General features: G+C 33.3%; 1 protein-coding gene across 1 annotated transcript in view; it reads left to right on the forward strand.

Annotated features, from left to right (window-relative positions):
- Positions 1-13,611, forward strand: part of HEPHL1 (hephaestin like 1) — a 90,855-nt gene that overhangs the window by 64,516 nt on the left and 12,728 nt on the right. Inside the window, exons 12-15 of the mRNA XM_031961008.1 lie at positions 779-992; positions 3,140-3,279; positions 9,854-9,994; positions 12,016-12,122. Coding sequence (XP_031816868.1) covers positions 779-992; positions 3,140-3,279; positions 9,854-9,994; positions 12,016-12,122 — 602 coding nt within the window. The remainder of the gene's footprint in view (positions 1-778; positions 993-3,139; positions 3,280-9,853; positions 9,995-12,015; positions 12,123-13,611) is intronic.

Consider the following 13,611-nt stretch of genomic DNA (forward strand, 5'->3'; position numbering starts at 1 on the left):
AGAATCCAAAAAAGGGTAATGGCGGGTGCATTGAGCAGTTCACTTTTATTGATAAGTCTCTGCAAGGGGAATAAAAATCTGTAATGTTAATCTAAATCCCTGTTCTCCAGTTTGGATGCCTTCAGAAATCCTAATTGGGTTTTATGTTATCTGATGGTGATGGGTTAGCTTACATTTATAAATTGCCAAAACATCTATTAATTTAGCAAAACTGTTATGATGATGGTTGATGATAATAATAATCATACAATTGAATTTAAATATGAGTTAAGGTTTTTTTATATTGAATACAAAACAACTAGCTGATTGATTTTCATGTTAATCATTATAATTCATCCAATTCTGCCATAATGTGATCATGACCTAAGTAATGAAAATTTTGCTTTGGCCAGATATTGTGCAAAATAATGCACTTACCTTTAGGAGAAACTACATGGTTTCAGAGCCTTAGAAGTGAAGTACTATGGTAGAATGATCCAAAATAGTAATATTCTATCAATGACTTAAAAATAAGTTACATATCCATTAAATACCAACAGTAGCAAATAGAGATAAATTGCTTTATGGAAGCAAAGTATTTTTCTTCAGCATAAATGAATTCCAAACAGGAAAACATTTTTTGGCTGAATTAGATAATTTCAGATTGATTAAGTTTGATTTGGAGACAAATATAGATAATTTCAGATTGATTTAGTTTGATTTGGAGACAAATATTTAGATTTCTTGAAAACAAAATCAAGCAACCACTTACACAAATACCAAACACTTTCTCTTTCAGGCATTTTTAAGGTGTATTGTAGCACAATGGATCACTTTACAAAAGGTATGAAACAAATATACGAAGTCAGTGGCTGTGGCAACAAGGCAGCTTTGGAGAAGCCCTATGGGATGATAAGGACTTTTTACATTGCTGCTGAAGAAGTAGAATGGGATTATGCACCTAACAAAAATTGGGAGTTTGAAAAACAGCACTTGGATGCAGGAGGAGAAAGGTACTTTGGTACTTTTGGTACTACAATCCAGTTGGTGGTCATGTGAATGATGGGGATGCTTGCTACAGTTTGCTAAAAAATAGAAATCCAAAGATGAATTAATTTTTACAGGCTTTAGTATAAGAATTTTGAGAAAGATTTTTATTTGTCCTCACTGCCAATTTCTGTTGTTGAAAGGGAATAAGAATCCCTTCATCTGAGCACATTTTTCCTTGTGGGCATGTCTAATACTAGCACTTTTAAATGGTGCTCAGTATCTGTCTGTAAAATGTCCCCCTTGATTTAACATGGAAAGATAAAAAATTGGATGGCAAGAAAGACAGACTACACAGTGAATGAATGTCTTGAAACTGTAATACTTTGGGTGGAGAGTGAAAAAAAGGTACTGAACTCTCAGATCCCTTAGTTATATAGTTCAAGGGAGGGAAGAGGATGGAATTCAATAACGAGTAGGCTGGGAGTGAGTTTTGAGGATTGGTTCTAGCCTAGATGGAAATGGAATTAGAAGACAGACAAGGGGGCATGTGTATGAATAATCCACACACAATTTATTAATAAATAATCATTTTTATATTTATTATTAATATATTTTTATATACACATCTTAGCAAATAATTTCTACCAATGGAATGTAAGCTCCTTGAGGGAAGGGACTTTCATCTTTGTTTTTGGGTCCTTTGCACCTGTATTGTATATATTATATGCCTGGCATACAATAAGTACTTAATAAATGCTTATTGATTGAATATACATTCATTTAGACATTATCTTATATAATTTTTATACACTGCTTATATAAACCCATTTCTACAAATACACAGCTCTCAATATATTAAGGTGCTTTATTTCAAAAACGTAATAAATAGTAATTGGAAATAAAATTGAATTCCTTCTTGAGTTTTTACCTTCTTTTTGGATGTGGTAACTGAATGATATCATAGATGGTATTCCTGTTCCCATACAAGTTGTACTGGATCAACCGCCCTTCAAGCTCTGAAATGTTTCTGTGACTGCTTTCAAACCTGTGGGCTGCGTCTTTACTAAGGAGGGCAAACACAATAGTGCCACCTCATGGACAAATAGGAAAACCACCTTAAAATGTGGAAAGCATAAAATAGAGATTTTAAAAATAAAAGTTAATTAGGTCATTAATTCACTAATTTTTTCCTTTTAGAACTCGTCATGTCAGTACATGATTTTAACTGGTGCTGATGCAAGAGAACTCAATGAGTTATGATTCTAATTTTTTTCTAAAGTGAATTAAAATTTTATTTTCACGATCATTACTTAATTTCTTAAGAAATGTAATGCTCCCCCTCCAATAAAAAACTATTTTTCATTAGGATTATCTGCCTTTTAGAACAAATCATCTATTCATGTTTAGCTTCATTCTACAAGTGTTTTACAAAATCATAGAATCTTGGAGTTGGAAAGGACTTACTTCAAAGTAGTAATCTTTGATAATTATTTTTGAAATATGGTGAATTCAACATCCATCCATTTAACAAGCATTTTCCCTCAAGAATGCTCAATATTATAAACTCTGATAGATAAAAAGAGAAATCTTCCTTTGAAAAAATGTTTATAATTTAACTTGGGAGCTAATATTTATATATGAGAAACAACTAAAAAACAATTTATAGCACATAAACAAGGACAAAATAAGATAGAATTAAATGTTGGCAGAATTGAGTCAGTCTTTTTGAGGGATTACTATAGAATAAATATGAATGCCTGGTGTAAATGTGTGTGTGTGTGTGTGTGTGTGTGTGTGTGTTTGCATGTGTGTGTATGTATACATAGGACCAGGGTATTCCCCCTGTCAAAACAAAACCAAAAAAAGCATATGAGAACAGGGAGAGAAAACCAGATTGCTGTTTTCTTTGTAACTAGAAATCCTTCCTCAATTGCTGTCATTTTAGTATTCTCATCCCAGACTCAGTCATCTTGACTTTTGTCTTGCCACTGGACTTAGATGATTCTAGAGGAGAGAGGGAGGCTGATGACTTTGTGCAACTCTACCTCACTTAAATACAATTCATGCCCAAGTCAAGACATCATCTGTGTGGTGTCATTGGTCCTCTCTGAAAGTAAAGGATGAACAAATACAACAATATAAAATTAATTTCTGTTTTTCCCATTTGTAGATATGGGGACATATTTATGAACCGTACTGAAAACTGGATTGGTTCTCAGTACAAGAAGGTGGTTTATAGAGAATACACCAATGCAGAGTTTGTGGAAATTAAAGCCCGTTCCCCCCGGGAAGAGCATTTGGAAATCTTAGGTAAGTGGAAGGCATATCCTACACTAGTTTACTGTTTGTTCTCTCCATGAACCCATACTTGTTTCCTTTTAGTTTTGTGAACTTGAAGGGAAAGGAAGAAAACATTATCTAAATTTTTCCAAAATACTTATCTTATTCTTTTACTGTAGGGAAAACTTGCATTGACTGTAAAGTATATTAGTATGCTCCTGGTGAGATGTAGATTGAACTGATGACCTATAGATCCCATCTAGCTTTGATACTTTGCCATTCTTTTTATTAAAAGTTTGATGGGTACCCAGTTTATATGAAAAAAAAAAAGCCTAGATGCAAGGAATTATTTATTTTTGAAAAATTAATTCCAGATGTAGCATGGATACATAAGTTTATTTACATATTAATCCTATGACATTAATTACCATAAAGCTTCTTTCCCAAAATTACAAAACCCCTCTACAAACCTGACTTTACTTCATCACTGAACTTTCCTAAATCACTATTTTTGCATCTAAAAAATGGGCATGATCATCTTGCAATACCTCCTCTCATAAGGCTGCTATGAGGAAAGCAATGTGTAAATATTAAAATATTATATAAATTTGAGCTGATATTACATCATTTATTATATCACCAAAAACAGTAGTATAATAGAAAAAATAGTTTCAGTCAACTCTGCAGACATTGAATACAAAATAATAATATCAGCAAGCAAGATATTCCCAGACCATTTCTGTGTCCATCAAACATGATGAAGAACAAGATGAAGATGAATGAGAGAAGAATGATTTTTTTCTATATAATAACAACAACATTAATAATTGCAGAAGAAGAAAAGCAAGATCAAGAACAATGTCTCTAAGGTGATAGAGAACCTCATCTAATAATACCTGTTATAGCTTTTCCAGAAGTAAACAGGAAGAAAGATTTAATACTTAGAGAGAGTAGGGTGAAGTGATAAAAGTTTGGTTAGTATTTTGGACTCTCAAACCTCCTGGAAATACTATTTCCCCACTCTAAATATATTTAATCTGAAATTAGTGGAACTGGTTGATAAGGTGAGAGCCTGAAGAAAGGGCACTAAGATAAATGACCTTTGGAAGATCTAGGATACTCTGCTTGACTTTCCTGAGGTGTGTTAAATTTTAAAGGCATATTTTAGTTAATATTTACAATCCAATAAGTACTATAAATATTATGGTCCTAGTTAAATAGATTCACAGAAGAAACAGATTCTTCCATAGTTAAACCACACAATCTTGTAGGCATGCATTCACACAATCCATATCAGAAGTCCTTCACAGATAATTCAATGATAATATTACTTAGAATGATGTTGTCATTTATGGTTACCTTTTTTGTATTTGATTTATTTATTTAATTTTCCCCCAGTTATATTCAAGACAATTTGTATTTATATTTGTTTTTAAAATTTTTGAGTTCTAGGTCCTCTTCCCTTCCTTATCTCCACCCATAATTAAGAAACCATGCATAAAATTATGCAAAACATTTCCATATAAATCAAGTTGTGAAAGAAAACATAGATCTCCCACTGCAACGAAAATAAAAACAATCAAGAAAAAACAAGTTAACAAAAACAAAGAGAGACAGAGACAGAGAGAAAGCTTTTATTCAGACACAATCAGTTCTTTCTCTGAGTATGGATAGAATTTTTCATCATAAGTTCTTCAGAGTAGCCATGGATGATTGTATTGCTGAGAATAGCAAAGTCATTTATAACTAATTATCCCCAAACATTGCTATTATTTTGTATACAGTACATTGTATTTTGCTTGAGTTCATAGAGGAACCATGAGATTTTTTCCCGAGGGCATCCTGCTCATCATTTCCCATAGAACAATAATATTGCATCACAAACACATATCACAGTTTATTGAGCCATTCTCCAATTGATGGACATCCCTTCAATTTCTAATTTTTTTGTCCTGAGAAGAGAGCTTCTATGAATAATTTTTGCACTATAGATCATTTTTCTTTTTCTTTTAATCTCTTTTGCTATTCATGCCAAGTAGTGATGATATTAGATCAAAGGATATGCATTAATGTATAGCCTTTGGGCACAGAGCATATCTTTTGATCATTTATCAAGCAAGGCATGACTTTTTATTTTTTATAAATTTGACTCAGTTCCTTCTATGTTTGAGAAATGAGGTTTTATCAGAGAAATTTTCTTTGAAATTCTTTTTACAATTACTGTTGCTAACCATATTTTCCTCCATTTATTCTTTCTCTCTTTTCATCCTGTCTCTCCTCAAAAGTGTTTTGATAAAGACTACTCCCTTTCCCAATATGTCCTTCCCTCTTCCCATTGCTCTCCTATCTTCCTACAGGGTAAGATAGATTTCTATACTCATATTGAATCTGTCCATTATTTCCTCTTTGAGTCAATTCTTATGAGAATAAAGTTAAGTCACTTCCCTTCTGCTCCCCTATTTCCCCTCCATTATAAAAGATTTTGCTTGCTGCTTTTTTATGACAGAAAATTTGCACCATTTTACTTTTCTCTTTCCCTTTCCTCTGGTATATTCCTCTCTCATTCCTTAATTTCATCATTTTTAAAAAGATGTTATCCCTTCATATTCAATTCATATCTGTGCCCTCTGTCTATACATACTCCTAACTGCCATAATAATAAGAAAATTCTAATGAGTTATACGTATCATCCCCCATGTAGGAATGTGGACAGATAAACCTTATTAAGTCTCTTATGATATCACTTTCCTGATTACCTGCTTATGCTTCTCCAGAATCCTGTATTTAAAAATCAATTTTTCCATTTAGCTCTGGTTTTTCATCAAGAATGCTTGAAGATTCTCTATTTTGTTGAATAGTCATCTTTTCCTCTGAAGGATTATACTCATTTTTGTTGGATAAATGATTTTTTGGTGGTAATTCTAGCTCCATTGTTTCTGGAATATCCTGGAACGTCATATTCCAAGCCCTCTAGTCCTTTAATGTAGAAGTTGCTAAATCTTGTGTTATCCTAACTGTGGCTCCACTATGCTTGAATTGTTTCTTTCTGAAAGCTTGCAATATTTTCTCTTTGAACTGGAAGTTCCAGAATTTGGCTATAATATTCTTGGGAGTTTTCATTTTGGGATCTCTTTCAGGAGATGATCAGTGGATTCTTTCAGTTTCTATTTTACCCTCTAGTTCTAGAATATCGAGACAGTTTTCTTTATAATTTTTCAAAAGATGATGTTCATGTTCATTTTTTTTTATCATGACTCTCAGGTAGACCAATAATTTGATCTATTTTCTAGGTCAGTTGTTTTTTCAATGAAATATTTCACATTTCTTTTACTGTTTTTCCTTTTTTGGTTTTGCCTTATTGTATCTTGATTTCTCATAAAGTCATTAGCTTCTATTTGCTCAATTCTAATCTTTAAGGAATTAGTTTCCTCAGTGAGCTTTTGTACCTTCTTTCCCAATTGGCCAATTTTGCTTTTTAAGTCATTCTCCTTGATAGCTTTTTGTTTTTCCTTTTTGTACCACTCTCAATTATTTTTCCTAATTTTTCCTCTCTCTCTTATTTGATTTTCAAAATCTCTTTTGAGCTCTTCCATGGACTGAGCCTAATTCTTATTTTTCTTGAAGGTTTTGGATATAAGAGCTTTGACTTGGTTATCATCTTCTGAGTTATATGCTTTGATCCTTCTTGTCACTATAATAACTTTCAATGGTCAGAAACCATTTCTGCTGTTTGCTCATTTTCCTAGCAGGCTTTCAACTCTTTATTAAGGTAGGGTTCTATTTCCAAGATGAAGGGTGCACTGCCCCAAGCTTCAGAGGTTTTGTACAACTGTCTTCAGAGATTCTTCTAGGGACGTGACCACAAGTCCTCTTTTCTGCCCTGAAACTGTTAGAAGTGTCCTTATCCCATGGTAGCTGTAAGATTTAATGCTTTGCTGACACTGAGCAGGAGCTGTGGCTGGAGCTGTGCTGGCCCATGACTTGTGCTGGGCCTGCACACCTGACTGCCACCCTGTCACCACAGACCCTCTCTGCTGAGTGTCTTCCCTGGTGTCCTGGGCCAAGATGTCCAGAAGCTTCAGCATTGTACACTGAACTCTCACCCTGGTGTCACAAACCTTTTACACTGACCTCGTTGCCTTCAGCTTGAAAATGTTCCACTCCATCATTTTGGATGTTCTGATGCTCTAAAATTTATTTAGAGTCATTATTTAAAGGGATTTGGAGCATTTGGGGGGAGGAGTTGTATAAGTTTCTGCTTTTTTTTTTTACTCGGCTATCTTGACTCTATCCACGGTTACCTTTCAAACAATATTGCTTTTACTAGAATGTTCTCTTTGTTCTGCTTATTTCATTTTGCATTATTTCATGCAAATATTTCCATATTTTTTCAAAGACCAACTTGTTCATAATTTCTTACAGCATAGTAGTATTCTATCACAATCACATACCACAACTCACTCAGTCATTCCTCAGTTGAAGAACATCCCCTCGGTTTTCAATTATTTCCAATTCAATTATTTCAATTACAAAGAAAATTGTCACAAATATTTTAGAACATATAGCTTCTTTTCCTTCTTCTCCAGTCACCTTGAGAAATAGACCTAATAACACTATTTTTGGGTCAAAAGGCGTATTCAGTTTTACAACTCTTTGGGCTTAATTCCAAATTGCTTTCCAAAATGATTAAATCAGTTCACAATTGCACCAACAATGTATTAAGGTTTGACTTAACATCTGAGTAATTAAAGTGGCATACCATAATAATATAGGCATCATAAATGTTAGATAAGATACCAACCTCCAACCTCATAGAAGGGATAAGATAATAACACAGCAACAATATACAATATTATATCCCAATGTTATTATAAGGTCTAAGGGGAAAGGTTTTTATAAACCAGTATGGGTATTGGAGATCAAAGAGTACTTTGTCAGGGAAATGGCATTTAATTTGGGCTTCAAGAGATGAAGAGTGAATTAAAATAATCTGATTGCAGATGACTTGTGGCTATTCATTTTCAAAAGCTTAAGGCAAGAGTTGCAGTTCTAAAGTTGTCACAAAGGACAGAATTCAGTAAATCTATACCCTTGAAAAGTAAGTAAATCTTCACAATACAAGTGACTCATATCTGCCTAATAAAACTATGCATATGAAAGTCTGCATTTCTAAATTATGGTATGATTTGTATTTATATGTGTATATATGTTTGTTTTATATATATATATGTATATATATATACACATAAATATACATATACAAACTATAGAATATCTAAATTTTCTTTTACAAACAACATGAAATATTGAAATTGACAACTTTATGATGAAAAAGATGTTTTTTCAGAGATATAAAATTTATTTTCTTCCAAACAGACATTTATATAGTATTTTAAGATTTGGAAAACACTACACATATTATTCCATTTACTTCTCTCATTAGACCTATGAAGCTAATTACCATAGATTACTATTATTCCCATTTCACAGATGACAAAACTGGACATTCACATGAGAAAGACCAAGTAGATTAAAAAATATCTATTGTTCATATTTTAACATGCATCTCAATTGATACCTTATAGGGCTTATACAACCTTCTCTCTGTCTTTCTGTCTCTCTGTCTCTCTCTATGTGTGTATATATTTATATATATAAAACATATATATTTGTATGTATTATATATACACAAATATATATATATATATATATATGTACACGGATATACATACACACAAATAGACATACATATACCACACATACATACATACAGAATTGGATAAGCCCTCTAGGGTATCAATTGAGATAGATGTTGAAATATGAACAATAGACATTCTTTATCCATTCTTGTATGAATAAATGACCAAAATCCTTTGAGTGATTATATCTTCCAGGATGCACTCTAATAACTTGGGAATATCTATCTCTATCTCTATCCATCTATCCATCTGAAAAAAATTAATTCAGGCACAGAATGAACTGGGGCCAGAGTTAAAAAGGAAGAGAAAGGACCGTTTTACTTTTAACAAATACAAAGCTTTTTATTGATCTCAAGCTTTCCAGTAAAATCAATGACTCAAATTTATTAAAATGAAATATTCTACTAGAGCAGCTCTATCTCTACAAGACTTGGGAGAGTCCTGCTGCTGAAGGACTAAAGATAAGTATCATGCAGAGGGCGATGGAATCAAGTATAGCAGGTATGAGGCTCCAAATATTACCAGTAAAGATCTCCAAAGAGTAAAGGATGCCATCAAGGGACAATCATTACAACAAAAAAGTAGCTAATATTTATATGGCACTTGCTATGTACCAATCACTGTGCTAAGCACTTTACATTTATTATCTCATTTGATCTTTACTGCAACCTTGCAATGTAGGTATTATTATTATTCCCATTTTGCAGGTGAGGAAATTGAGTTAATTTACTTGCCCAGGACCACACAACTAGCATGATTGAAAGAAAAGTTGGGTTAATCATATGGAATGAACAAGGGGTGACAGTCAGATGACCAAGCTTCATTCTTAATATTCATGAACTTAGATCCCTTTGAATATTAAGAGGAACAATTGTAATTTTCATGGTTCTTTTGTTTTACCTTAGGCCCATTGATTCGAGCAGAGGTCGGTGATACCATCCTCATTGTATTTAAGAACAAAGCCACCAGACCATACTCCATATCAGCTCATGGTGTAGAAGACGTGAATAGTGGGGAAAAATTTGCAGTGCCAATCACAATGCCAGGTAAGGGATATCTCAAATTCTAATGATATCCTAGAGGCAATGCCAGCCCCATCAGTGTCTTGTATATCACCTAAGGGCTCAATAATTACTCTAAATATAAGATATCTAATGAATCAATCAATCAGCAAGTATTTACTGAGTTCCTCTTATGTGCTTAGTTCTAGGCTTTATCAAGAAGCTTTCAATGTGTTTAAGAATCACAAATAACACCCAGAAAAATTCAAGTAACCAGTCAAACTAGCATAATCGTACATTGAATCTTAAGCTATTGATGGAATGCTGATTTTATGTTAGACTTAGGAGAAGAGGGAGATAAATGAGGGTTGGGGGATTTGGGAACCCTTGATTGCATCATCTCTATAGATATAGAGCTGGGAGATCACCTAATCAATATCTATCTACCTATTTTATAGATGAGGAAAATGAGACCCAGAAAGATCTTATGAATTGGCCAAAATCACAGTTAGTAAGAAGAACAGTGAGGATCATAGAATCATAAGGTCATAGGATGATAGATTTAGAGGTAGCATCCATCAAGCCCAATCCTCTCATTACATGTGTGATGAAATAGAAGCCTTTTTTGTGTAGGTTAAGTGAATTAACCAACGTCAGTCACACTGATAAAAAATAGCAGATCAAGGAGGTCTTTCCTTTTCAACTCTAGTGTCTTTCTTACTATTTTCATGTTGCCTCTTCATCATAGAAGAAATTGTTGAAAGAATGATTTAAATATTGGGTAGTATTTATTTAGAAAGTAGGGAGAGCAAAGTAAACAATGGTCTTTCACAAGAGCATCAGGAGACATCAGGAAAGCAAGAAGAGGCAAACTATTCTTTCTTCACTCATATCCCCCAATTTTTTTTTGTGGTAGCAATGCTTTAGATTAGTGGTATCAAATTTAAATAGAAACAGGGGCCACTATACCACACAGAAAATTTCTTATGGACTACACATTGATTTTAAAAACATAACATTGCATTTTTATTTATTTTGCTAAATATTTCCAATTACATTTTAATCTGATTTAGATATACATGAAGTGTTGTGGGCACATGCATGAGCCACATGTTTGACCAGTCTGATTTAGGTTATCTCATCTTCCCCTAAGTGACTATCTTAGAATTGCAAAGGGTAGGTTTCTGGATTAGTTAGGTGCAATGGTGAAATAGAGACAAACTCTGTTGTTCCCATGAGTAAAGGCTTCTCTAGTGCATCATTTTGTGTGGCTAATCCCTCTCTTAAAGTGATACTAGAAGGGTTTAGGAGAATCTGGAGAACCAGTTTTTTCCTCACAAGAATCATCAATGTATTTATGACTAAAGGGTAAACTGCAAAGCTTGGGAGTCCAGAAGTGGAAGGAAACTTAAAAAACTAATCTAGAAATCACAGTAATAGGAAAGTGAACACGTGGGGTCAGATGAAGAGAGTTGCTATTCTCTTCTTCCTGACATCTACCCAAAGAGTTTTTGCAGAAAAACAGGAGAACTCTTTATCATGAAGTTAACAAAGAGACAACGTAGATGAAGAACCAGCCTCAGCAACAGAAAGCTCTACATTAAAGTCCTGTCTCTGACATGTTATGATCATATGACTTTGGGAAAGTCATTTAACTTCTTGAACCTTACCTTTAATCCAGGTGACTCTCTAATATAATAAATTGAAGTACAATTGCTGACCTAACTAGGTAAAGTTTCTCTACTGGGAGTTTTTTTATCTGTGGGCATGGGATTCAGAGGGTTCATTATGAAATTTTAAGTTTGAGTTCAAAATTTTTATCTATTCTATAACTATTAAATGTAAATATATGTACATACACGTATGCCTCAGGTAGAAACCTTCCATGGAGACTCCACAAAATGTGGACAATTGGGACCTGCCAGCTACATCTAATGTCTATATTAAAAGAAATGATATTATGGGAGACTAATATGCACAATTACATGTTTGGATATTTCAGGTAATTGGCCTGGACCCAAAACTAATATTAACAAAGTGTTTCTATTTATTTTTATTTGTTTCAGGAGAAGTCAAAACATACCAGTGGAATATCCCTAAAAGGTCAGGGCCAGGCCCCTCTGACCCAAATTGTATCCCTTGGGCCTACTACTCAACAGCAAATTTTATGAAGGTAACATGAAGAAGCAACTATGAAACTTTTAAATATAACCTTCACATTCATGGCAGTAAAGTTTAAAAATTATTTTTAACTTGATCCTTCAGTAATAGCAATAAGTATAAGCGAAAAAGTATGTCATTCATAGTGCAAAACATTGAAGAAGGAAAAAATACAGGCTAATGTTTTAACCTTCAAGTTTGGGACTTAGAGTAAGTGTCAAAATAATTTAGAGAGAAATTGAAATAAACATAAAGCTGTTGCTGAAATTTTGTGCTACTTAAGTGACTGGTAAGTGCTGCTGATTGGTTCAAAGTGGTAGGTCTCTAGTCAATAATTGTTCAAGTAGGAAAAATTCAGCCATAAAAGCTTTTGTCCATTGCCATCTTAAGTCATTTAAAATTTTATTGATTCCTTCATCTCCTTCATTTCCCCATATATCCCTGACTCTTCTATTCTCCAGAAAGGCAGCCTTTATGATAAAACCTTTTAAATGAAGGGAAAACATACTGTTCAGCAAAACTAATCAGCTCTAGGAACAAGTGTATGTGATGTTCCACACTCATTGCCACTTCACCTTCCTCAGCTCTTCAAAGATGGAGGAAGTATAAACGTGGATCTCTTCTTAGTCATTTTAATTTCACATTTTTTTCAATTCTGAATTTATTTGCTCTTGCTCTTTTTTATCTTATTGCAGTCATTGTGTATATTGTTTCCCTGATTCTGTTATTTTTCTTTTCAGCTGTTCCTGTGTCTTCTCATCCTTCTTTGTAGTCTTCATATTCATAGTTCCTTATTCCATTCCACTCCAGAATAATATTCCATTCCAATTCATTTATCATAATTTGTTTAACCATTCCCTTATTTATGAATATATATATATACATATATATTCATTTATGTGTGTTTCTATACACACACACACACACACACACACACTCTTCCAGCTCATTGCTACTACAAAAAGTGCTATTATAAATATCTGGGTATATGTAAGACTTGTTTTTGACCCTGACCTCTTTAAAGCATATAAACCTTGCTGTAGCATCTCAAAAGGTATGAACGAGCATTTTAGTCACTTTTAAAGAAAAATTTTAAATGCTTTCCAGAATGATTGGATCAATTTACAACTCCACCAATAGTGCATTAATGGGCCTATTTTCCCACAACCTATGCAGCATTGATTTCCTGTATTTTGTTTCCTGTATTTTGTCACCTTTGCCAACTTGTTGAGTATGAAATGAAATCACAGAGATGATTTGATTTCTATTTCTCCTAATGTCAGAGAGCTGAGAAAATCTATCACATAACTTAATTCTTATTTCAAGATGCTATATTAATCATACTAATTTTCTTAAACTAATGTTGAAAATATGATCATTCTTAGAAGATATCCTGCTCTTCCTCTATAAAAATGACCCTATTGAATCATTGTTAATAGCACGTGGGCTTTATGTTGTCTTTTCAGTAGCGATGAGAGAATTTCTGTTAACAAATAATTGTT

The sequence above is a fragment of the Sarcophilus harrisii genome, chromosome 3 (genome assembly GCF_902635505.1).
Source record: "Sarcophilus harrisii chromosome 3, mSarHar1.11, whole genome shotgun sequence".
NCBI classification, from domain to species: domain Eukaryota; kingdom Metazoa; phylum Chordata; class Mammalia; order Dasyuromorphia; family Dasyuridae; genus Sarcophilus; species Sarcophilus harrisii.